General features: G+C 35.7%; 3 protein-coding genes across 3 annotated transcripts; 2 read left to right on the top strand and 1 right to left on the bottom strand.

The window, feature by feature from the left end:
- Nucleotides 1-442: 442 nt before the first annotated feature.
- Nucleotides 443-4,510, top strand: LOC107779703 (uncharacterized). Its single transcript, XM_016600178.2, has 7 exons — nt 443-569; nt 721-809; nt 1,031-1,163; nt 1,307-1,410; nt 2,843-3,014; nt 3,114-3,254; nt 3,326-4,510. The coding sequence occupies exons 2-7, from the start codon at nt 769-771 to the stop codon at nt 4,325-4,327; spliced, it is 1,593 nt and encodes a 530-aa protein (XP_016455664.2). The 5' UTR covers nt 443-569; nt 721-768; the 3' UTR covers nt 4,328-4,510.
- Nucleotides 4,511-5,796: 1,286 nt separating this feature from the next.
- Nucleotides 5,797-14,464, bottom strand: LOC107779702 (somatic embryogenesis receptor kinase 2-like). The gene is made up of 11 exons (XM_016600177.2): nt 13,889-14,464; nt 13,296-13,428; nt 13,097-13,168; nt 11,332-11,475; nt 10,351-10,422; nt 10,157-10,228; nt 9,956-10,068; nt 7,814-7,945; nt 7,341-7,682; nt 6,485-6,879; nt 5,797-6,332 (listed from the first exon to the last, which is right to left on the bottom strand). Exons 1-11 carry the CDS (start codon nt 13,983-13,985, stop codon nt 6,018-6,020), a joined length of 1,887 nt encoding a protein of 628 aa, XP_016455663.1. The 5' UTR covers nt 13,986-14,464; the 3' UTR covers nt 5,797-6,017.
- A 7,089-nt stretch (nt 14,465-21,553) lies between these two features.
- LOC142167111 (uncharacterized) lies at nt 21,554-22,710 on the top strand. Its single transcript, XM_075227267.1, has 4 exons — nt 21,554-21,835; nt 21,947-22,103; nt 22,175-22,323; nt 22,561-22,710. Exons 1-4 carry the CDS (start codon nt 21,554-21,556, stop codon nt 22,708-22,710), a joined length of 738 nt encoding a protein of 245 aa, XP_075083368.1.
- Nucleotides 22,711-24,804: the final 2,094 nt, after the last annotated feature.

Below are 24,804 nucleotides of genomic sequence, written 5' to 3' on the forward strand. Positions count from 1 at the left end.
CGGGGAGGCAAATAATTTATTTTTGTTACTGACTACTGTGTTTCAAATATTTGAATATGTTTAACTATATAAAATTAATACTTTTTATAGTATATCCTTAATGTAAATATATATTTAACGATTTAAAAAAATAATATTAAAGCTAACATTAAAAATTGAACGTGTGTTGTCGATTTTATCATCTTTTTAGCCGAAAAGAAAAATGTAAAATTCTCTATAATAAACATGTAGGGGTCCATCCCTTTGAGAAAAATCTTCTTCTTTCACCGTCAGCAATTGGCCCAAATCCAACCCAAAATTCATCTTCTTTCTTCGCTTAGTAAATAATCGTAATCGAAAGGTAAAAGTCTACACAGTTCCAAAATTCAGAAAATATCCGTAATTTTTATCCCAAATTTGGAGTAAAATTAAAATTAAGTTGAAACCCAATAATGCTTACAGCTTAAGGAAACACTAAGGTAGTCGTCGACATTGATAGTTTGTACGCGTCCCATTCGGCTTTATATACATAGCGGAGCAGTTTCACTTTTGTGCTTTTTCTATCTAACACATCTTCCTATTTTTCTTTGGTACTTCGTCATCATCTTTGTCTTTGATCTCCCTTTTTTTAATATTTAAAAAATAAAGAGAAATATTTTTGCTTAATCCAAAATACTACCAAGTTTGGTTTAATTATTCTCATATTATAAACTTCGTTTTTTTTTGTGTGTGTGGTTTTAGGTAAGGGATAATTCATACAGATATTGAAGATCTGAATCTAGTCTATTGATGGATTCTTTCTTCAGCAAAGGTTTCAAAGCTGCTAAATGGTAACCCCTCAATTTCCCCTCTTTTTGCTATTTTTTTCCTGTTTTTTGTTTTGGAATTGTATGAATTTTTTTGTTAAGGTACTTATGATGTAAATTTGACAAACTTGAAATAATGGGGTTTTGAAATTTCCATTTTTTAAGAAAATTTGGGAGAAAAATGATGTCTTTCCAATTCTTGTACCAATAATTTTGCTGATTTTATTTTACTAATTATTTTGCAGTAAAACCCTATTGAAATTGACGATTCCTCGTATCAAACTACTAAGGAATCGTAGGGAGATGCAGCTGAGGCAGATGAGAAAAGAAATTGCTAAGCTACTAGAGACTGGTCAGGAAGCTACTGCTCGGATTCGGGTATATACTGAAACTTATTTTCTGGTGCTGATGTAATTTATGCAAACGTGTGAGTTTGTTGCATTTAAATACTGAAAGGTCATATTTGTTTTGGTAGATGGTTTGTCGCATATTGAGCTTGATTCTGATGTTTTCTTATTTAGGTAGAGCATATAATAAGAGAAGAGAAAATGATGGCAGCACAGGAGATAGTCGAGCTATTCTGCGAGCTTATATCTGTTCGTCTTCCAATTATCGAAGCACAAAGGTAGCGTGATACTCCCTTGTGTTAATGTTTTTGAGATTCGATGTTGTGTGTATATTGATGTTTTTGAGATTCGATGTTGTGTGTATATTGATGTTTTTGAGATATTCTATATTGTGGACACAATTGCAGTATCCTAAGTTGTTTCTTCAGTTTATAGATGAGCAACTGAATATGCTTACATTAGATCTTAGGATTAAGAATATACCGGTGAACGGTAAAAAATATAAGAGGGTTCCTATATGATGCATTAGATGATCACCTGTTGTGCTTTGTCAAAGAGTGCATATAAAACAGTTAATATTTGTTTTTCTTGGTTATATAATTTGTTTCACACATTTTCAGATGTTAAATCCCAGTTGTGAGGTTGACCTACCTGTAGTATTGCATTTTAGTCAACTTATGCTGGTCTTGTGTATTTTTGCAGCGGTAAGAGCCCTTTAACTTTACTCGAGCTGCAAATATGTCATTAAATAGGGTTACACCTGATATAAAGATTAGAAGAAAATTAGCTGACTGAAGTTTAATTATAATTGTAATGGTATAGGAGATCAAATCTTCCTCTCCATCTCCGTTGCGTGCCTCTCGCGTTCTCCATCTACTGCTGCTGCTGTTTTCAACATTTAGTTCCATATCTCCTTCAGCACCAAACTCTCAGATCTATTGTTGTCCACCCTAGCTATTCTTTACTTCTTTTGCGAGAATAATCTTCACTATATTGAAAACATGGAGCAACTTTGGTCCATTCCTAGAATCCTAGTCCTTTAATTTGCAACTTACATGTATTAAAAAAAGTGTTATCTAGTTTTAAAAGTAATGTAAATTCGCTTATCCAGGCTGTAGGTTGATTAAATGAAATTATGTGAATGTGTCCGAGCAGCACCATGTTTGGTCTTTCTACATTTGTAGTGAAGGAAGGATCTAGTACGGGTTAACTTTCTGCTGATATGACCAGTAAGTATGTAGGGAATACAGCTAACCAGCTCTTCTTGCTTATGTTATGGGAGGTGAAACCATAAAGAAGTTCAGTCATCTATGATAAGACCATAAACCTGGATCTCTAGTTCCTAGATGGAGCTAAAGCGTTTTATCTTTGATTTTTCTTCTTTTAAAAAGAAACAGAATCATGTGCTGGGTTTCTTTTTTATAATACATAACTTATACCTTTGTCCAGAAAAAAAAAACAGAATGATGAAGTATAATGGTGATGCTCCTACATTTTATCCTTGTTTTCATGCTATATTTGGAGAACTAGCACTTGTTAGCTAGAATGAAACTAATAAGTGGGACTTATGAACCTGAGCTCTCGTGTAATATTGTGGGGTTTCTTTCCAACTCTTAATGTTCTAGACCTCTAGTTAGATTTTGTTGAATGAATTTCTTAACTTGAATATTTGGATAAGAGCTGAAGCCCGAAAGGTTTTACAATGTCCAGGGAATGCCCTCTAGATCTGAAAGAAGCTATTTCAAGTGTATGTTTTGCTGCACCAAGATGTGCAGATCTTCCCGAACTGCTACAGGTTCAGATGCTGTTCGTCGGTAAATATGGGAAAGAATTCGTCGCTGCTGCTACAGAGCTCATGCCAGAATGTGGTGTCAACCGCCAGGTTACCTTTGTTGTCCTTTATGACATAGCTAAACCATAAAGAAGAACTGTTTCTTATTACTTAGTTTCTTCTTTCTCTCTTTTTTTGGGGATCTGACAGCTGATAGAGTTGCTATCTATTCGAGCACCTGCTCCTGATGCGAAATTGAAGCTGCTGAAGGAAATTGCAGAGGAGAATGAGCTAGATTGGGATCCAAGTACTTCTGAAAATGACCTGTTGAAGTCACATGACGACTTACTGGTATAGTTTAGTCTTTACTGGCTTGATTTTGTTCTCTTCAATCTTCATGATCTTTTCCCTCTGCTGTGCAGAATGGCCCCACACAATTCGGTAGTGGGGCTAAGGTCCCTCTTCCCAAGGAAAGGTTTGATGAGTTGCAGCAACCTGCTTCAGAACAAGTCTCTGATAAACAAACAGAATCTGAGTCCGAATTTGACTCGTTAGATTTTCCAGAAGTTCCTAAGCAGCCACTACGACCTAGCACCGGTGGAGTTTCAGTCCCCGAAATGTTTCCTTTCCCGGCCTCCGCTCTATCTGACTCCGATGAGGAGATAGCTAAGCCTTCTGAAGACGCGGAGATCAAATCTCACAAGCAAAATGTGGAGCGAGATGAAGTCTTGCAAGAGAAGGTAGTTTCAAAAGATTTAGGATCACCTGAAACTTTATCTGCACCTGAAGAGGAGAAACAGTTTTTGCCATTCATGGTCCCCCCGCCAAAATCATCTCCATTCTCATCAACACAAAGTACCACAACCAAAAGTACTCAACCCCTCTCTACTACAAAGACCAAAGTTGAGACAGACATAGATTTGCAGGATGTATTGGCTGCTGCCCAGGCAGCTGCTGAATCAGCTGAACGTGCAGCTGCTGCTGCTCGCTCAGCAGCTAGCCTTGCTCAGTTTAGAATCAGTGAGCTTACCAGGAAAAGGAGTGAAGAGGTGCCTGGAAGCCCCAGCGAGAACCCCTTTTATGCTGAGAAACAGGAACAGGAATCTCACATCCTAGAAAAGGCTCCCTTTGACCTCCAACATCAATTGTCAAACTCTGATGGTATCCCCAGTCCACTTCATGGCAGCCCATCGGAGCATCAGGTGTCAAATATTCCTTCATATAATGCAACAGTAGGTTTTGAGTCCTCCATGACTATTCATCATCCTGCTCAGGGAACTGCTCTTCACCAACCGCAGAGATTGCCGTCCCTGGACGATGAAACATATTATTCATATCCTAACTTGTTTACGGCAAATGGCTCTAATCCCAGTTCTCGTTCACAGTCATTCAAAGATAATATTAGGCCCAGCCATGATAAGTAAAGTGGATTTCTTTACCCCTTCTGCTGGCTCTGGTTTGTTTGCTGGTTGTGAGTTTTGAAGATTCTTTACCCCCTTTTGCATGTAGTACATTCAAACAATCCTTGTATATTAAAGAGTATGCAGTTCAAGAATTTGCATGTAAGAATTTACTTTGGAGTAAAAAATAACGAGGTACTTGATCAATATATTACTGAGTCTTCTTGTACTCTGATATTAAAGCCTTGGTGCGTTGCATGAAATTATCAGGATAACGAAAAAGAGCCCAAAACTTAGGTAAAGAGTTGCAGGACAAACTTTGCAAGTAGCCACTAGGGGTGTACAAAGAAAACTGATAAATCGTACCAAACCAAACCGATAATTTGAGTCAAACCGGGAAAAAAAATCCGATGTGGTTTGGTTTGATTTGGTTTGATATTGGAAAATAAAATCCGACCATAATTGATTTGGTTTGGTTTTAACTAAAAAAAGTCAAACCAAAATCAAACCAATCCGATAGTACATTTATATAATTTTTAAAAATATTTTATACATATAAATATTTATTGTAATGTAATTTATAAATATTTCTTGAACTTTTCACATTTTTATCTTTTAACGTATTATTTCAAGTTTAGACTCAACATTCTTGAATGGTAAATAAATTTTATAGCCCATAAATGTAGTAACTCAAACAAAGTTCAAATCAATACTAATGCTAACAAAAGAAATTCAATTCAATACTAGGAATAACGATAGTGTTGGATAATTTTACATTGGTTTATAATGAAAATGCATAATTAGTTTATCTTTTTCTTTAGTACTTAATTATGTTATTAATATTAGTACTTATTAGCTATACTTATTTTAGCATTATATAGTATTTTTAGATAATGTTAATTTTCATTATGGCTTATTAATTAGCAATATTTGTTTTATGTAATTTTATTATTTTATCTTTGTTATTGAATATTTTAGTATAATGCTATGACTTATCACATATTATTGTGTTAGTTTCTTGAAAAATACATTATATGGTTGTATTTTACTAGGACTTACGAAATATTTGGAGCACAAGTTACATATTTTATGCTATGAAGACTTTATCGGAAAAAAATCTGAAACCCGAAAAATCCGAGAATAAACGAAATTGAAAAACCCGACTTTGTTGATTTGGTTTATAAATTTAAAAACCCGACACCATTGGTTTGGTTTGATAATTAAAAAATCCGAACCAACCCGACATATGTACACCACTAGCCTATCACATATATTCTTTCATTTGCAATACTATTAGGTGCCCATTCTACTCAATTACTCCTATATATATTGCTTAGATAATACCCTTCAACCATATATTTGTTGATGCCATAAGAGAACATGAAGAGCTTTTATACTTTGATTGTAAAATACCAAAATCTTGTAAATAACTTTGTCAAATTGATTGCATTACCAATGTCACTGGAAACAAGACTCAGCTTAACAGCTTACTGTTTAGGACAATTTTACCGCATATAGCCACTACGCCTATGTTCAATTTGTCAGGGCATAGATTTAGAATTCCTGTCAGTACAAATTCGTATGCACAATGTAACAAATACAATTCATCGGCTTACAACAGGAGATTTTGATTAAATTTCACAAGAAAAACTTTCAAGATCAACAAAATTAGAGTTCCTAACAATTTGCTTGCCTTTTTACTTGGGTACAAGGGTCAACTTGGACCCGATAATTCAACTGCGTGTAAATTCTCCGTTGAGTCAACAATCCAATCGGAACCAGGATGTGGTGCGAGTTCCACCTCCTGGCGGAGAACTTCTACCTTCTGCCACTCATCCCATCTTTCAGCCAAGCCATCACCTTCAAGCATTCTCACCACTTCCGACATCTTGGGCCGATCCATTGGGCTGCTTTGCGTACAAAGCAATGCTACCTGGATCAGCTGCTCCACCTCAGCCTCCACATATTTGTTCTGAAGATCAGGGTCAACCAGCATTTCCAGTTTCTTCTCTTTAAGGAGTCCTTTGACCTGAAAACAAGGACCTCAGCAACATTAGTTTGAAGTCCAGATCATAGACATAAAGATTCCAGCTAAAGGCGAAAAGGTTTATTGGAAAGATAAAGAAAGAGCACATTATTGTACTCGTGTCATGTTCACTTAAAGCAGACATGACTACGTACCCAGTCGAGCAACATGACATCATCATCATTCGCAAGCCGAGCAAGATCGAAAGCCCTCTGGCCAGTGATTAGCTCCAGAAGCATGATCCCATACCCAAAAACATCAGTCTTTTCGGACGACTTCCCAGTGGAAAGGTATTCTGGAGCTATATGCCCAATTGTTCCGCGCACAGCCGTAGTAACGTGTGTATCCTTGTAATCCATAAGTTTAGCCAAACCAAAGTCTCCAACAACAGCCTCAAATTCTTCATCTAGCAATATATTCGCAGCCTTCACATCACGATGGATAATCTTAGGGTCACAATGATCATGCAAATATGATAATCCCCTCGCAGATCCCAGAGCAATGCGTTTTCGTGTTGGCCAATCAAGTGGTGGTTCAGATGGTGGCCGTTCTACAAAATAAACAGTTTTTTCAGAAGATGAATAATAACTACTATTTCCTGCCTTTTACCAAGTTACACGAATAGATCATAGAAGATTTACATTTTGTTAGAGAAAAGAAGTTACGGCAGATAAAACGTTGATCCTGCGAAAGATGTTCTTGGTCTATTACTTAACATACCCTTTCAGAACCAAAAAAGAAAACATCCACAGATACTACTCCCTCTGTTTCAATTTATGTGTCTACCTTTGCTTTTCTTGTCTGTGCCTTTCTATATTTAGTAACCCTTTAACTACAACATTCCACATGGTATAATTAACACCATAAGATTCAAGGGCATTTTGGTATATTACACACATCTTTAGTTTAAGACCACAAGATTTATAAGTTTTCCTTACTTCTCTTAAAATCCGATCCTAGTCAAACTAAGACACATAAATTGAAAGAATAATAGATTTCAGTAGGCATCACCTCTCAGGCATGATGCAACACTTCCATTGGCCATATAGGGGTAGACAAGCAGCCTTTCAGTTGGTGTCATACAGAAGCCACGCAGTCGTAGAAGATTTCTGTGCACTGCCATACTAATCATCTCAACTTCTGTTTGAAATTGCAACTCCCCTCCAGGGGTACGCTCCTCCTTTAGCCGTTTAACAGCCACCAATGTTCCATCTGCCAAGCGTCCTTTGTATACCTTACCAAATCCACCTCGACCCAGAATATTTTTATTGCTAAAACTATCAGTTGCAACTTGTAGCTCTCGGAGGGAGAACCTTTTCAGTTGACCTAAGTGAACTTCGGGATCCTCTTCAGCTGCAATAAAATTAAGCAAAGATAGTAATATGGAGCTGAAAAATATAACATGCAAGAGAAAGAACAGACACACATGCAGAAGTAGGTAGGGAATTGTGGACTTGAGGTGGGACAGTGTGTAAGCTGCTAACCTGGTACATCAAAGAAATATTCTTGTGGTTTTCTACGGCGCCACCAGGCAAATGCAATGGCAGGAACAGCAAATAGTAGAGCAGCACCAGCAGCTACACCTCCGGCAATTGCTCCAGTTGCACCATTTCCTCCTGATGTTTCATTCAAAATATTTATACATCAGTTCGACAATTTCTCGTTTCAAGAACTGTTGCTTACTCCACTGGAATAAATTTGATTAATTTCCTTCATATTATCCACACTATCTTAACACACAACTTTGGCCCTTCAACATCTAAATCACTCCACACAAAAAAAGGCAAAAAATTGGATGTCATTCAGATCTAAATTCCAGGACAGATTTTACACAGCAAAGATCCTAAAATCTTCACAGAACCTAGCATAAATTTGATTAATTTAGTTCAACATTATCTGTGCCATTTTCAAAAAGGAAAAGGCGAAATACATAAACGGCCCCTTTAAGTTGTCCTCAACGATCAAACAAACACTTCAACTTGACCCATTTACTATTTAGACACTTCAAATGGCTATCAAGTGTATCAAGTAAAAACCCGAGTGCATCAGACCATATGCGTGAGTTACTGCATCAGACCATATGCGTGAGTTACACTTGCTAATGACGTGTCAAATGAACCAATTAAAGAACGACACGTGTAATTTGAATTAACAAAAAAAAATACATTTAAACAAAACAAAAATTATTTTTCCTTACTTTTAACCAAACCAGCGCTGCCCCCAACCCCCCCACCCACCCTCCCTCTTTTGATCTTCTTGCTTTCACCCATCAGCGTCCCCCATCCCCCTTCCCCAAATCCACCCTCGTCCCAAGTCCAGCAAATTAAACGTAGCTACTGTAATTGGCTACGCATTAGGAATAGGGGCGATGCGTAAGCTACGCTACTTTAAGCCCAATTTCAAAAATTGAAGAACGGAGGAGTTGAAGAATATAGCAGCTTTACTTGCTCAGATTTTTCAAATTCAATCTCAGTCGTTACTTCACCAAATGAGTTCCAACTTGAAATGAGAACTCTAATCAACACCGATATCAAACCCCAGTACCCAATTTTTACAAGCAACAACAAAATCAAAAGACCCCGTCGTAGTCTTCTTCGAATAGACTTCAAAATTTTCGAACCAAAGCCAAACGAATCAACTCCAATCGACCTAAATCCATAGATTCCGTTTCACAAAGAAAGTTTCAACAAAGGTTTCAAACACCCAATCAATTTCGACCTCCAATATTCAGATGGAAACAACCCAGCTTCTTCCACAATATTGGACAATGAAGAACGATGGAACACAAACTCGGATTTCAAGAGTTGTGTTGGGTTTCGAGGACTTCGTTCCAAATTTGAAGTCTAGAGCAATGGCAAGGATTAAATTCAGATCAATTCAGAATTTTAGCACCAGATAATGAAGAATAAAGATGCATAACAAAGCACTCGAGCAAATTTTTCTAATTTTTTCTGTAATTAATTAATTATTTAAATTTTCTGACTACTGAAGAAATGACTTCACGCACCCAAGACATTGTTAGCAAACACGCATATGCCGCATCAGCAACATGTGTTTACTTGATATACTTAATAGTCACTTGAAGTGCCTAAATGGTAAAGTGGTCAGTTGAGTTGAGGTGTATGTCTGTCTGATCGTTAAGGACAACTTAAATGGGCCGCTTATGTATTTTGCCAAAGGAAAAGTGTTGGCCCTATATCATCTTGAATCGCTTTCAAAACAGAAGCGCACAAAATTTGCATCCCTCACACAGATCAAAACTTTACTATAGAGCATGTTAAGCAGTAAGACCCTCATATATTCTATGTCAAATACCACAGATAGCAACATACAACCGATGCATATAGACCAAGGGAAAAAATGTATGAAGACACCAGACTGCTTAGAAACTTTAAATGTAGCCTCGCACATCCAGTTTTTCATTAAAATCAAGTAACCAAAATGCCTGATTAGCAAAGATGACTTTTGGCCTTTTTCCCCTTCTTCTGCCAGTATTGTTATAGCACAAATTCTAACTTGGATTGGGAAAACTATGAGAGGTAAGATGGAGAAACTATAACTGAAATCACCACACTCGAGCAAGCTAAAAAATGAAAACATTTATCCCGACACATTTAGAGAATTACCTGGAGCAGAAATTGGTGGTGGTGGAACAAATGGAGGGGGAGGAGAGAATGGAGGAGATCCCGGGCAAGGGCGTCCAGTTACAGGCCCACAAAGATCTAAATTATTTGCAAAACTGTAAATTCAAGTGAACTATGTTAGCAAATAGCAAAATTCTGAAACCACCAGTCAATTGGATACTGAACCACCTTTATGGAATATACCTGATAGGCGTGAATAGAGAGAAGGAACCATTATCTGGAACAGCACCCGAAAGACGATTGTTTGACAGGTCCCTGTACACAGATGAGACAAGAAAAGAGCATGAGTATATGCAGTGGAAGGAAAGGTCGATGAATGAAAAAAAAACAGAGAGAATGACTCCAAGTAATAGCCACAAAAGAGCTAGTGTACTTACAACACTTGAAGTGATGAGATATTAGTCAGTGACATCGGGATGGAACCAGTCAAACTGTTGTTGTTGAGCCGACTACCCTTGCCAAAAGATACAAAGGTATACAGGAATGAGCTTATTTTTGCTATAGTAAAATAATTGGAGAATAAAACATAAGTGAAGGCTGACACTAAAATCATCTTAATATGATATTTTAATGTGGATATGAAACATTAAGAAACTTCAAACCAAAACCAGTACTTCAGCTGGAAATGAAGTTCTCAGTTCAGAACCATAACAAAAAACCTCAAATATTTTCCCCCTGACAAACAAACACCATTTGGACTAAATTCTATCAGCCATCATTGGCAATACTGCAATAGTTCTATAGCCAGTGCCAAAATGCATTTATTGAGGTTACGAGCTGAGTCTGCATAATAACTCCAATTTGGAATACTTCTTAGGCAGTCCAGCCAAAAGAAGAAAAAAAAGTTTGTGGAGCATTAAGCAAGAGAAACTTGAGCAGTGAAAGATGCAGTATGAGGCGTAGGCTTCTAAACTTAAATTCTCCTTTAGAAAAGGATTACAATAAACAGAGAAAATAAACATCAACGATTAAAAGCTGCTTAATTTAATAATACCAGGAAATAGATCTCAAATATCAGCGGAAGCATAGGCCTCTAGACTTCTTTTCCTTCAGATAAGGATTACAACAAAGGGAGAAAATAAGACGACTGTATGTACAACATCTGCTTAATTTGAATGATATCAGGTCCATGTAGTCCTCAATTACCTTCTACCATCAAAACTTCGCGTGATACCTAATACTAATAGAGGTCATCTTATGTGAAACCTAGAAAAAATATCAGACTTTCTTTCATTTCTCGACATGCCAGCAAGAGTAGGTCATCCTTCATCCGTCTTGAGGCTGGATAGTTGATTTAATACATAGAAATTTGGCATCACAATATCCACAGAAATTTAAAGTAGGATAAAAGTACATACAGGAATCTCAATTTCGTCAGCTTGCCCAAAGAATCTGGGATGGGGCCGCTGAAGCTGTTCAAGTAGAGATCCAAGCTGACCAGATTAGTCAAATTTCCAAGATCACTCGGTATTGAACCACTTATGTTATTACTGTAAAGCTCCCTGTGAGAAGCAAACCAGAGATGAGTCAATATCATACCAACGACATCCCCCTAGGTTAATGGGTCAACCAAGATAATGATGCAGAATTCTCACATTCATCAAAAAGGGCACGACAGCTGATTTTCGGTGCATGCCACAGTTAAAAGTCAAGAAACGAGAAAGTACTAAGAGATTCAAGTTAACATTTATAACTATTTGCAATGTTTTTGTCATGGGGGAATTTTCTATCACAAGCATTTTGCTTGATATAAACCTTTGTACTTCCATGTGCAGCAAATGATTACCCTGTCACATTTTAAACAATCTTTGTAACTTATCAATCAGTTAATGTCTATACTTCTATTAACTTCAAAGTTCATCTGAACAGTGAGTTACATACACTTGGGAAATACATACTTAGTTACACGTACTGCATGAGCATCAAGCAAAAGAGCACATTACCTGAAGCATGAGTTAAAAATCACATAATGCCCAGCTTCACCTGGTGCACATGCATTTACTATCTCTATGAACTTCCATATAGTTGCAATTTCAAAAGATCACGGGTTACAATCAATAAGAGCTCCAAACAAGCAGTTTGGGACAGAATATGACTATACGTTCACAATTTAAGAGTGCAGAAACTAATATACCTTGAGCTCAAACGAACATCCATATTGTCAAACTTCAAAATTTCAAAATAAGCTTATTTACTTGTATAGAAAACTATGCTTAATTAAGTTGTTGATTCAAACACAAGGCTAAGATTATTAAGTTACATTTTCTTGGTGACTAACTGCATTAGCATCGAATGTATGACCAGAAAACTTCAGATTTTTTCCTCCAAGACATCATCAATCATCTAGCCACTTTTCCTCTTTATAGGTCAGGGTTTTACTTTATATTTTTAACGGGCTTGTTTTCTCTTGTTTGCTGTTTCCTATCCCATAAACCTAAATCAGGATTTCTGTTAATAGCAGTTACCTGGGAAAAGGAAAGGGCGAATAAAGAACTATCTGAGCGGAAGTTTGCTAGTCCAAATTAAGAGTGCTTAGGGTGCTGGGATATATAATGATATGTCTTAAACTGCATAACTTTTGGAGGATCCGGCACACATAGATTAGGATTGCAATGCTAATTAAGAGTTGGTCAAAAAGTCAATGACTTCTTATCTTTTGATAGGTAAATGTGCGACATAAATTTAAGTTCAACTGTAATATTTATCCAAGTGCTTAAAGCCACTTACTTTGCCACTTAAATTAATCCATTGCTAGTCTCAACCAAGTATCCAACTTTCCAAATTCATTAGTACGTAATTGTGACACAAACAAATTAAAATATTTGTTGTTCATGGAATACATCAACAAATATGGCATCGACAACAACACTCTCCAAGTGAAACGAGAGATGGAGAGGAGATATTTGTTGTTCTCTGCTTGCTTTGCCACTTCCAGCAGCTTTTTTTTACATACAAAAGTATTAATGCCAGCCATCCATGGCATTTCCATGCAACAAATTCAACAGATAAAATGCAAAATCTTCAACATTTGGAGAAACCAATACACCTAATGCCCATTTGCCAAGTCTAAATTTGTAAAGCAACACGAAAGTAGCAAACATAATTCACAAAAGTGAGACTTACAAGTATTGCAAATTCTTCAAAAGGCCAAGCTGTGGAACTAATTGACCAGATAAAGCAGCATTTCCTAAATCACTGGAAAAGTTGAATATATAACAAGTGTTATGGAACCACAAACTGAAATGTGATCTGCTCACCACCACAGGAAAGTGGAATTGCAAAATCCATGAAAGCGGAGGTAAAGCGAACAACAGATTCTTACACTCTTATAACACTGTTATCATTGTTGCAAGTAACATGAAACCATGTGCAAGGATTAACAAGGGTAGGATCCCAGCTCTGTAACACATTGTTAGGATCTTGTAAGTTGGTCCGTAGACTGTGCAATGCATCACCTGTTCGTGCATGCATTTAGGAAAAAATAGACAATATTTAATCCATCTAAGCGCACAACAAATATTTAATTTACTGACCGAACAAAGCAATTTATCAAGATTTTGGCCACCCAAAAAAAAAAAGCAAATTGAATCACTAGAAATTATTCAAGCATGTACAAGAAATGATAAATGCACCAAGATTGAATAGCAATAATCACATATAAAAGAACTGAACTGCTTGCTACTATAACAAGGTAGGGAGCTCATTGCTTATCTTGCTTACCATTTTGGGAAAATTCAACAACTAACACATTAAGTCAAATTCAAAGTCCAATTTTGCACATCTTCATTTCATTTTCAAACAAATATTGACTTTCTAGCACCAAAAACTTCAACTTTTTTTGGAACTCATCTCACAAAATAGAACAACAAAGATAAACCTCAAAAATAACTAAAAAAGAGGATGGGCCCCACAAACCTTCCATGTTAGCAAAAATGAGCTTAAGAGGATGTACAACCAAGATTAGCCACACCACCATTGACACCAAAGCATCTTTCTTCATCACCTTCATCATCAAATAATACACATACAGATTTATCTGTATATATAAATGTTCTTTTACAAATCAAACAGCCAGCTCATTAAACAATCTCGTAGATCCAAGTAAAGCAAACTCAAAGAAGCCAGCATTTACCCAAAAATCCAAGAAAACCCTAGCCCTCATTACCATACCAAAATAGCTTCATAACACAACCAAGAAAATGACCCACAAAGCTCAAAATCCAAGAACCGATCTTTTGAAATAACCCACAAAAAAAAGACCAAATTTTTTCACTTTTTTTAGGATTTTGTAACCCCTTTACTCTGTACATGTGACCCTTTTTGTGTTTCTCAGTTCAGTTTGAGTTCTTCTACTTCTGATGAACCCCTTTTTTTTTAATCTGCTGCAACTTTCACATTTTGTACTGCTTTTGTTTTGTTTTTTTATTTCTTTTTGTTTCTCTCTCTACTGAGTAGTGTGTGTTGTGTGCCCGAGAGAGAGAAAAAGGTCAGAGAGAGAGAGAGAGATTATTATCGTCTCTTTTTGGGCGTGTTAAGCTGCCCGAACGGTGCTTTGCCCCATCTGCCCGAAACCTTAACTCCAAAACGGCTTCGCGCTATCTTTGACTCCTGTCAACTTTTGACAAATTTAAATTGTTAACTTTAATTTAGTGAGTTATTTTTCTTTTTAATCCGGTTTTTAACAAAATAAGTACGTATATTTTATAATTAAAATTAATTTAATTCTAACTTTTTGTTTATTTTAATTAAATAATTTATGTTTATATAACTCTATATAACTTGTTTTGAAGACATGTTTTAAATGCACTTTTATCTTTTATAAAATTCATATCTAATCAAATTGTATCACATCGTATAGGGCTCTATGAAATTAAAAAAAATACAAAATCACAAATAAAATTAATATATCTGTGAGCCTAGATCATTGATTCTTAATTTTTACTATCACAATCTAACATATTGTGGGATTGATAGAAATCATTCACCCTTGGTCGAAGTGTTTGAGTTTGACTTTGGGATTTAAGAGCATCCTATTATAGAAAGCTTCATCTTTTAATTATTTTTATGCGACCCAAATTTAAATTAATCGATATAGAAAATTTTAAATACTAAATAATTATTAAAAACCTTTAAAATATGTTAAAACGAGAAATACTAAAATAGATATTAGATATTAACTCAATTAAATTTAACTTAGAAATTTTTTTAGTCTCGATATCTTCGTCATGAACTCATGATTTTGTAACAATTTCTTTTATTTTTTAACATGACTTATCACAGATTAGCCTAAATCATTTTTTCCTAATTAAAAGAAAAAATGTGTTATTAAATTATTCTTTTGCTAAAACAAAAGGTAGGGTCTTCTGACTTTTACCATCATGTGAAATAAGTAGTTTTCTAACTTAATATTTCGCTTAAATTGATGTTGTATAGTTTTAATTTTATTTCAGTAAAGCAGCAAGAATTAATGAAGTTTTGACAAAATAGTTGGATAGCGTATTTTTTTTGTGACGTTTTTTTTATAATCACAAAATTATTCATTTATTTTTTGTATTTATATTATTACATCTCATATAAATATGTCATGATTAAGAAATTAGAAATCCTCATCATGGCTGAACTAAAGGATTATCCACTGACAATCATTTTATGAGACAAATACATTTGTTTTTTCATTAAATAAAATATTATTTTTTGAGATGAAAAAGAAATTAGAATATTATTGAGAAACCATAATATATATCCATAATAATAAAATATTATGGATATATATTGTTCAGAAACCATTAATTTAGAATATTTTTTATTTAAGTAAGAGTCATTAAATGAATATTACGGATTTTACGGACCATACTACTAACTTTGTCACCTTTATTCGGACCTTGAACACACTCTCTTTTTTAAAGCATGTTATATCCTTAATTCATAAGCTTTATAGTTTTTTTCTCTTAAATTCACTTATTTCCCTCTTTTGTTTGCATTTTAAAAGGGGTTTGCTGAAAAAGTGTAAACTCTGAAATTTTTTAGACACCAAAGTATGACTAGTTTTGACAAAAATAAATAAATAAAATAAGGTTGCACGTGTGGGTACTAATAGTCAATTCTAGTTGAAGAATAAGGATTAAATAGTTTAAGTGGGCTAATTGCATTTTTCAAATACAAAGACGTCTTTAGCAATTAAATTTTCTTTTGTACTTTAGCCCCCAAAAGAAAGAAAACGATAAAGAATTTTCCCAAATATAAAATGTGCTACCACTTAGTTGGAAAGTGACTTTTTTGTTGAGAAAAAGAAAGATATTTGAGGTGGGGGGAATTACATCAAATATCCAAAAATGAAATCATGGGACAGTGACAGGACTGTGTGAGCTGAAAAAGGACCAAAACATTTGTGAGGTCTACAATTATTTTTTGTGTGCTCTATATTTTTATTATGGTCAGATTAAATTCAAATTTTAATTAAAAAATCGCACATAATAGATAAAGTACTCTCGAACAAAAGAGATTTTATATTCAAGGCTCAAATTAAAAATTAAAAAATATTTATCATTCCACTGCGATATCTTCTTTCAAAAATTGCTAGTCGAAATCTAGTCAACATCCCGTTTTGAGCTAGGACAATTACGGAACGGGACACTTCCATTGCTCAAAACAAAAGGGTACTAGAAACCCAAATAAAAGTGACATATTTTGTATAGTCCCAAATTCTTTTATGTGTTTTAATTTGTGGACATTATTGTATTTGTGCTTTTTGATTATTTTTTTTCCTTTTTCTTTTTTCTTTCCCTTGGTTTTGGCATTTTGATTTGTCTTTTGTCGTTTGGATGAATTTCGTGATTTATGACTAGTGAACTAAAATCACATCATGGCTTTTGAAGTTCCTCTTTTGAAAATGAAGTTTGTTAAGGTCAATGACCAAAAGGCAATGGTCCCGTTTTTTGCAATATCATTTTTTTTTGTGTGTGTGGTAATTGTCCTTGTCATAATAAAAGTTGAGACTTGAATCCTTCAATCGGCCATAATTTATTAACAATTTCTAAAAAGTATAGAAACAAATTCAGATTATGTGACAATTTAAGGTTCACAAAATCATGCATTTTGAAATCTGAAAATTTAAACATATTCAATGTAGCATTATATTGTATATAAGCACAAATGCAATTTCAAAATACCATTTTAATCTTATAAGAAATGTGATAGTGGATTATTGCTTTATCTCTAATATGAAATCTATATATTATCCGTTTTTTTTTTACCAAGGGAGTATAACAGAAATCTATAGGCTACGCCAACTCTCTCATTGGGTACATCAAACCTATTGTCCCGGTAGGTTCTCGTCCGTGGCCTCCGCGAAGCAGTAATTTTTGCTTTTAAGTCTATCGTATTGTAGTTTTGATGATTAACAAAGTGTAACTAATTGCTCAAAGAACCATGTATTCAATGTAGTTGTTTAACTGTTGTGAAAAATCAGCTCCTCAGGTTAAAGGATCAGCTCAGCTCTTCATGATTGATACTTGTACGTATGTACAAGACAGTAACTCTATTTCAAAGTTATTCAAGTCCGAATTTGGTGGAAGATGACTGCTATAAGTGATAAGAGTCGTTACTCAAGAAGATACGGATAATTCAGTCATAGACAAAAGTCTCAAACATGTGAAATCCTTGGAACAGTAGGAGTCCTATCAAAGAGGAATCTCACTATGAATAAGACTCGTAGAAGATCGCAAGTCGTGTTTAAATAGGATTGGCTTTGGACTTTAGAACTATCCTTTTACACATCAACTAAAGTGTCATAAGTTGTTTTTACTTGTGTTGAGTACTTGCTTTGTATTCTTCTGAGTCAGTCTAGTGAATGTGTTTTAGAAAATTGGGTTGTAATCAAACGTCATAAACAGTTAGTGAGTTGGAGTGAATATTTTGCTTTACAAGTTAGAGTAACTTGTGAATCAAATAGGAGTAGTAGGAGTACTGGAGAGTATTGAATTATAGTCTTGTAATTGATACATTTTGGCCCATTGTTCTAGTGAAGTTGGAGTTGAAAATCCTATGTGGTAGGCCATGGTTTTTGCACATTTTGAGTCGGGTGATTTTTCATGTAAAAATCAATATGTTCATTGTATTACTTATTTACTTTACGCTTATGTAACATGGTAAAGAAACAAGTTCTTCAGTAATCCATACGGGCACTCAAATTAACAATTGGTATCAGAGCAAGTTCTCTCATTTACACTGCTAACACCTAGAGAGATCTTGAAGAAAGATGAGTGCTCCACCTGGAATTAATGAAGGACAAACAACTACCAGACCACCCCTATTCAATGAAAAATACTACAGTTGGTGAAAAGTAATAATGGAAGATTTCTTGACAGCTGAAGACCTTGAACTATGGACCATAGTAAGCCAAGGTCCTTTTATTCCTACTACACAAAATGCACAAAGTGAAACAGTTCCTAAGGACCCCTCCGAATTTGTGGCAGCGGATTTCAAAATGACGGAGAAGAATGCGAAGGCTAAGAAAATCCTTATCTGTGGACTTGGTCCTGATGAGTACAATAGAATTTCTATGTGCTCTAATGCAAATCAGATATGGGATGCACTCCAAATTGCTCATGAAGGAACAAATCAAGTAAATAGATCAAGGATTGAACTACTCATGAGAAACTATGAGCTTTTCTTCATAAAGGAGTCTGAGCCCATCTAGGATATGATGACTAGGTCCACTATAATAACCAATGAACTGAAATCAAAAAGGTGTTTACCTCAGAAGAGTTGGTTAGGAAAGTTCTAAGAATCCTTCCAGCTTCATGGGAATCAAAAGTCACTGCATTCCAGGAAGCCAATGAATTGGATAAAATCTCACTTGATGAGTTGGTTGGAAACTTAAAAACTCATAAAATGAGAAAGATAGAACTGCGCAAAGAAGAACCAAAGAAGGATAAGGCCTTGGTTCTTAAAGCATCTAAGGATGATGAATCTGACTATGATGATCCTGATCTAGCAATGTCTTCCAAGTTCAAGAGGTTCATAAAGAATTCCAAAAGTGCATCCAAGAGAGAGACCAGTAGTAAGCACAACTAGATCAACAAAGCTAACTATGATGGGTGCTACAAGTGTGGCAAGCTAGATCACATAGTAAAGGACTGCCCAATGTGGGAAATCGAGCGGACGAAAGAACGAGCTGAAAAGGAGAAACGAGAGAAGATGAGAGAAAAAGGTTCCAACAAAGGAAAAATCCTAGGCAAGAGATTTACTGAAACAATGAAGCATGCATTCTTGGCAGCATATGAGGATAGTGGGAGTGATCAAGAGGAAGAAAAGGAGGATGAGGCTATAAGTCTCTATGTTGTGATTGATAAACACCAAGTTGTGAAGACAGAACCCCCAGTACAACTTGTAATGCACATTGGAAGACCTCATTTTGTTTGATGAACACCACTATGATGAATGGAAGCTGCGTATGAAAATATTTCTTCAGACTACTGACCTTGACCTATGGTAATTGCCAGTTATGGACCAATTTTCCCAACCAAATTGGATGGTGAAGGTAACAAGTGCTACAAAAAAGAAAAGGAATACGGTGAGGAATATCGTCAGCTAGTTCAGAAAAATGCTAAAGCAAATGACTTGCTCTACAGAAGTCTGTCTAGAAACACCCTCCTTACAATGTCCTATTGCATCTCTACTCATGATATATGGAGGACCTTGGAAACTGACTTTGGAAATGAAAACATCAAAGTGGCTCTGATGGTGACTGAAGAATCAAAAACAGAGGAATAAATGATCGGAATGATGGCCATGAGTAATTCAAAAACTGAAGATAAGGCAAATCAGGTAAGTATAACTGACTTGAAAGAAAATATTCATGATATATCCAAAAAGCAACTGATGGCCATAATTGTGACCTTAATGAATAAAATGGATAAAATAAGTAATGGAAATGATCAACTAATTAACAACGTTTCTTGTGTCAAACTTGATATTAAAGAGCTTGAATCTGACAAAGCTAGTTTAGAGAAACAGGTCATAGACCTTAAGAACTAGGTTCTTGAACTTACTTTTGAGAATGAAAAGTCTCTTGATACACATGGAAAAGGAAAAATGAGTGATCTGCGGGATAAACTTTAAAAGAAATTAAAAATTACTCATGATAATCTTTGTGATGCTGAATGTAGAAATAAAGTCCTACATGAAAACCTAAAAAAGGCTAATTATGAACTCTCTAGACTAAGCAAATGGCATAGATCTTCTTATGCCTTGAATTGGCTGAATAAAAATTGTAGCTCTAACAAATCTGGAATTGGCTACAGAAAATATGTCCCTAAGTTTGACCCAAAGTATGTAGGAATTTCTGATAATAACATGTGCACTCATTGTAGAAGAGTAGGACGGTTTAGAGACACTTGTCCTGCCTTAATTCATGCTCAACTTAGAAACACCTTTGGTATTGCTAAAAATGTTAAGAAGGAAGAGGAGCCAAAGGTTAATCCTCATGTCCATACTAAGTGGATTAAGGTTAATAAGAAAATAACTTCTAATCCTCCCCCTTTATGGGCAAGAAGGGATCTGATTCCTTTTTTTTCCAACAAAAAAGAGACCCAAGCTAGTCTAAGTTCCCAAAACTAACTTGTGAATTTTGGTGCAGGCTAAGGTGAGAGAAAACAATCAGGATTGGTATCTAGATAGTGGATGCTCAAGACATATGACTGGAGAAAAGAACAACTTTCTCTCACTAACAACCTTCCAATGAGGGAGTGTGTCATCTGGAAATAGGAAAAGGGGCAGATAACAGGTATTAGCAAGGTTGGCAAGTCACTCTCTCATGTTATAGAAGATGTGTATTATATGGTAGGTCTTAAACGCAATCTTCTTAGCATCTCTCAAATGTGCGACAAAGGAAATGAGGTAAAATTCAATTCCAAAATCTGCATTGTCACTAAGCTTGATACTGATGAAATTGTGCTAAAGGATAAGAGACATAACAATGCTTACAAGATATCGAGTATGTCACTTCCCCAAAGTGAGCACACATGTTTGAGTGTAGTGGAAGATGATCCACTATTGTGGCATAGAAGACTGGGACATGCTAGTCTCTCTCAACTCAATAAGTTGGCAGCGAAGAACTTGGTCTTTGGGCTACCTAAAGTCGAGTTCACCTCTGACAAGGTATGTGATGCTTGTGTTAGAGGGAAAAATGTTAGGTCATCCTTTAAATCTAAGAAGTTTGTAAGTACTTCTAAACCTCTGGAACTCCTTCACATGGATCTATGTGGACTAATGAGAATAAGGAACAAAGGAGGTAAGAGGTATGTGTTTGTGATTGTTGAAGACTTCTCTAGGTATACATGGACTTTGTTTTTGGGATCCAAAGATGAAATCTTTGATGTTTTCTGTGTATTTGTCAGAATGATTCAATAAAAGCTAGGATGTAATGTTTTAAGTATAAGAACTGACTATGGAACATAATTTGAAAATTCAAAATTCCTTGAGTTCTGTGGCTCACATGGCATTGACCATATTTTCTCTGCACCTAGAACTCCACAACAAAATAGGGTTGTATAAAGAAAGAATAGATCCTTAGAAGACATGGAGAGGACCATGTTGATTGCCAATAGACTGCCTAAGAATTTCTGGGCTGAGGCAATCAATACTGCTTGTTATTTGTTAAATAGATACGTGGTCAGACTCATTCTTGAGAAAACTCCCTACGAGTTACTTCGAGGAAGAAAACTCAACATCACTCACCTGAGAGCCTTTGGGTGCAAATATTTTATGCATAATAATGGGAAAGAAGCTCTAGGTAAGTTTGATGATAGAAGTGATGAGGGAATTTTCTTGGGTTACTCTCCACATAGTAATGCCTATAAGGTTTTTAATAAAAGAACTATGTGTGTGGAAGAAAATATTCATGTTATTTTCGATGAATCTAACAATTTAGCTGAGAAAGATCTGCAGGATGAAGATAATTGAGATACAAAGGAATCTGATGAAGATGGATCTGAAAACCACAAGGAAATTGACAGTGATTATGAGGAACAAGAAGAAGAAAGAACTACTCTAACTGCTGACCAGAAAAATGAAGCCACACCTACTGAACATTCTCCTTTGGGTCACTCCTCAAGTGAATCTTCTCTAGGTATACATATCAGACCATGAAGCATCAAATCTCTTACCCTCTTGAGAATATCACCTCTGATCCAAATTCAGGGGTGCAAACCAGGTCTTCTCTAAGAAATCTATGTGCACTTACAACATTCCTCTCACAGGTTGAACCTAAGACCATTAAAGAAGCTCTAAAGGATCCAGACTGGTTCATATCCATGCAAGAGAAGCTAAATCAGTTTGAGAGAAGCAAGGTCTGGCACCTGGTACAGAAACCCAATAACAGAACTGTCATAAGTACCAGATGGGTGTTCAGAAACAAGTTGGATGAACAAGGAAATATCACAAGGAACAAGGCCAGACTAGTGGTTCAGGGATACAATTAAGAGGAGGACATTGACTATGATAAGACATTTGCACTTATAGTTAGAATGAAGGCTATAAGAATGTTGATAGCCTTTGTTGCCCACATGGAATTCACTTTATACTAGATGGATATAAAAAGTGTCTTTTTGAATGGGTACCTGAAAGTGGAAGTGTTTGCCAAACAAACTCCTGGATTTGAAAGTGAAGAATTTCCTGACTATGTGTTCAAACTGGATAAAACTCTTTATGTCCTGAAACAGGCTCCTAGAACTTAGTATGAAAGGCTCTCAAAATTCCTCTTAACCAACAACCTTTTAAGAGGAAATGTGGACAACACTCTATTTATGAGAAGCAAATGGAAGAATATTCTGATTGTGCAAGTGTATGTGGATGATATTATCTTCGAGGCCACTAATGAAGTAATGTGCAAGGAATTTTCTGAGAGATGGGAACGGAGTTCGAAATGAGCATGATGGGTGAATTGAACTTCTTTCTAGGGCTGCAAATCAAGCAAACACATACTGGAACCATTATATATTAGCAGAAATACATCAAAGTGTTACTGAGGAAATTCAACATGGACTCCTCTAAGTCTATTGATACCCCCATTGCCATTGCAACAAAGCTGGACCTTGATGAAGAAAGGAAAAGTGTGGAACAAAAGCTATATATAGGAATGATTGGTCACTATTGTACCTCATAGCAAGCATGCCTAATATAGTGTTTAGTGTGGGATTATGTGCAAGATTTCAGGCAAATCCCATGGAATCTCACCTGAAGGATGTCAAAAGAATACTAAGATATCTCAAGGGGACCCCTGACCTCTGTCTATGGTATCTCAGAGGGTACATCTTTGATATAGTTGGTTATGCTGATGCTGACTATGCAGGTTTTCATGTTGACAGGAAAAGCACTTCAGGAACAACTCATTTTCTAGGTTCTTGTTTAGTGTCTTGGGGAACCAAGAAGCAAAACTCAGTGGCCTTATCTACAGTTGAGGCTGAATATGTGGCGGCAATATCCTGCTGTGCTCAGTTACTATGGATAAGACAACAACTAAGGGACTATGGTATATTTGTTGATTGTGTTCCCATTTTCTATGATAACACCAATGCCATAAACATTGCTAAAAATCCATGCCAAAATAAGAGAACCAAGCACATTGACATTAGACATCACTTTCTCATAGACAATGTTGAAAATGGGAATATCTCAATTAACTTCTATAAAACTGAAGATCAAATTGCTGATATTTTTACTAAAGCTCTAAGTAGGGATCGCTTTGAAAGGAATAGACTAGAACTAGGTCTAATCAACTCCTTCCACTAAGTTGACTCCCAGTGATTGGTTAGAAAAATCATAATAAGACGTAGATAATTAAGTACAATGTTTTGATTCAGCTTTGTGCTTGTATTAAGCTCACACACTTGCTTATAAAATATGGATGATAAATATGTTGCATGATACTAATATGAAGTGTTGAAATTTTATTGCAAAAATGAATAAGGATTTGCTAAGGAGTTGGTTCTTTGACTCAGGTATGTGCCATATTGTCTTAAGTCACTAGGACTTTATATTCTAAAATTACTGCTATACTCAGAATTTTAATTTCGTTGGCATCACTTCTAATCGTTTTCTAGTCAAAGAGTAAGGGGGAATCCTTGTGCAATTAGAGATCAATTACTCCTGAAAATCCTACAGTCAAAGTAACCGTTATAAGAGTCCTGTTAGAACTCAAATTCAGTCACTTTCTCTCTTCCAGTCAAATAAGGAGTAACACCTTTAAAAGGCTCTTATGATCAGCTTCTCTAACCTTACTATTTCTCTCAACCCCTAAGCAAGAATCGAAAGCAATTATTAAGAACTAACCTTTTTTTTCTCTTCTTCGAGTCTCCCATCTGATCACCATGACTAAAGCCAGTCAAACACCCTCTAAAGCTAAATCATCAACCAAGGCTGAAGCAAAACCCAAAATCTTGAAGCCCAAATTGAAGAAAAATGACAAGCGTTCAAGAGAACCCACACCCACACCCATACCTATTCTTTCTCCTTCGATATCCTCTACCATACCTACCTCATCCTCCATTGTTCCAACTGCTCATGTTCCTATTATTCCCATCTCCACTGTATCCCCTCATTCAAAAAAAACTACCCATGCACCCGAGCTTCCTACAAAAAATACCTCTAAGTCAGCAAAGATCAAAGCAACTTCAAGAAAATTTGTCAAGAAAGTGCCTGAGGCTGCTACACAGGGTGACACTGGAGTCAAGAAATCTGTGATTTAGGGGAAATCAAGTATAGGCACTACTGATTAGGTACCATATCCTACTTCCAAATTAGATATTTTGGTTTCTGCTATAGATGTTGCA

This window comes from Nicotiana tabacum, chromosome 12 (assembly GCF_000715075.1).
Source record: "Nicotiana tabacum cultivar K326 chromosome 12, ASM71507v2, whole genome shotgun sequence".
Lineage (NCBI taxonomy): Eukaryota > Viridiplantae > Streptophyta > Magnoliopsida > Solanales > Solanaceae > Nicotiana > Nicotiana tabacum.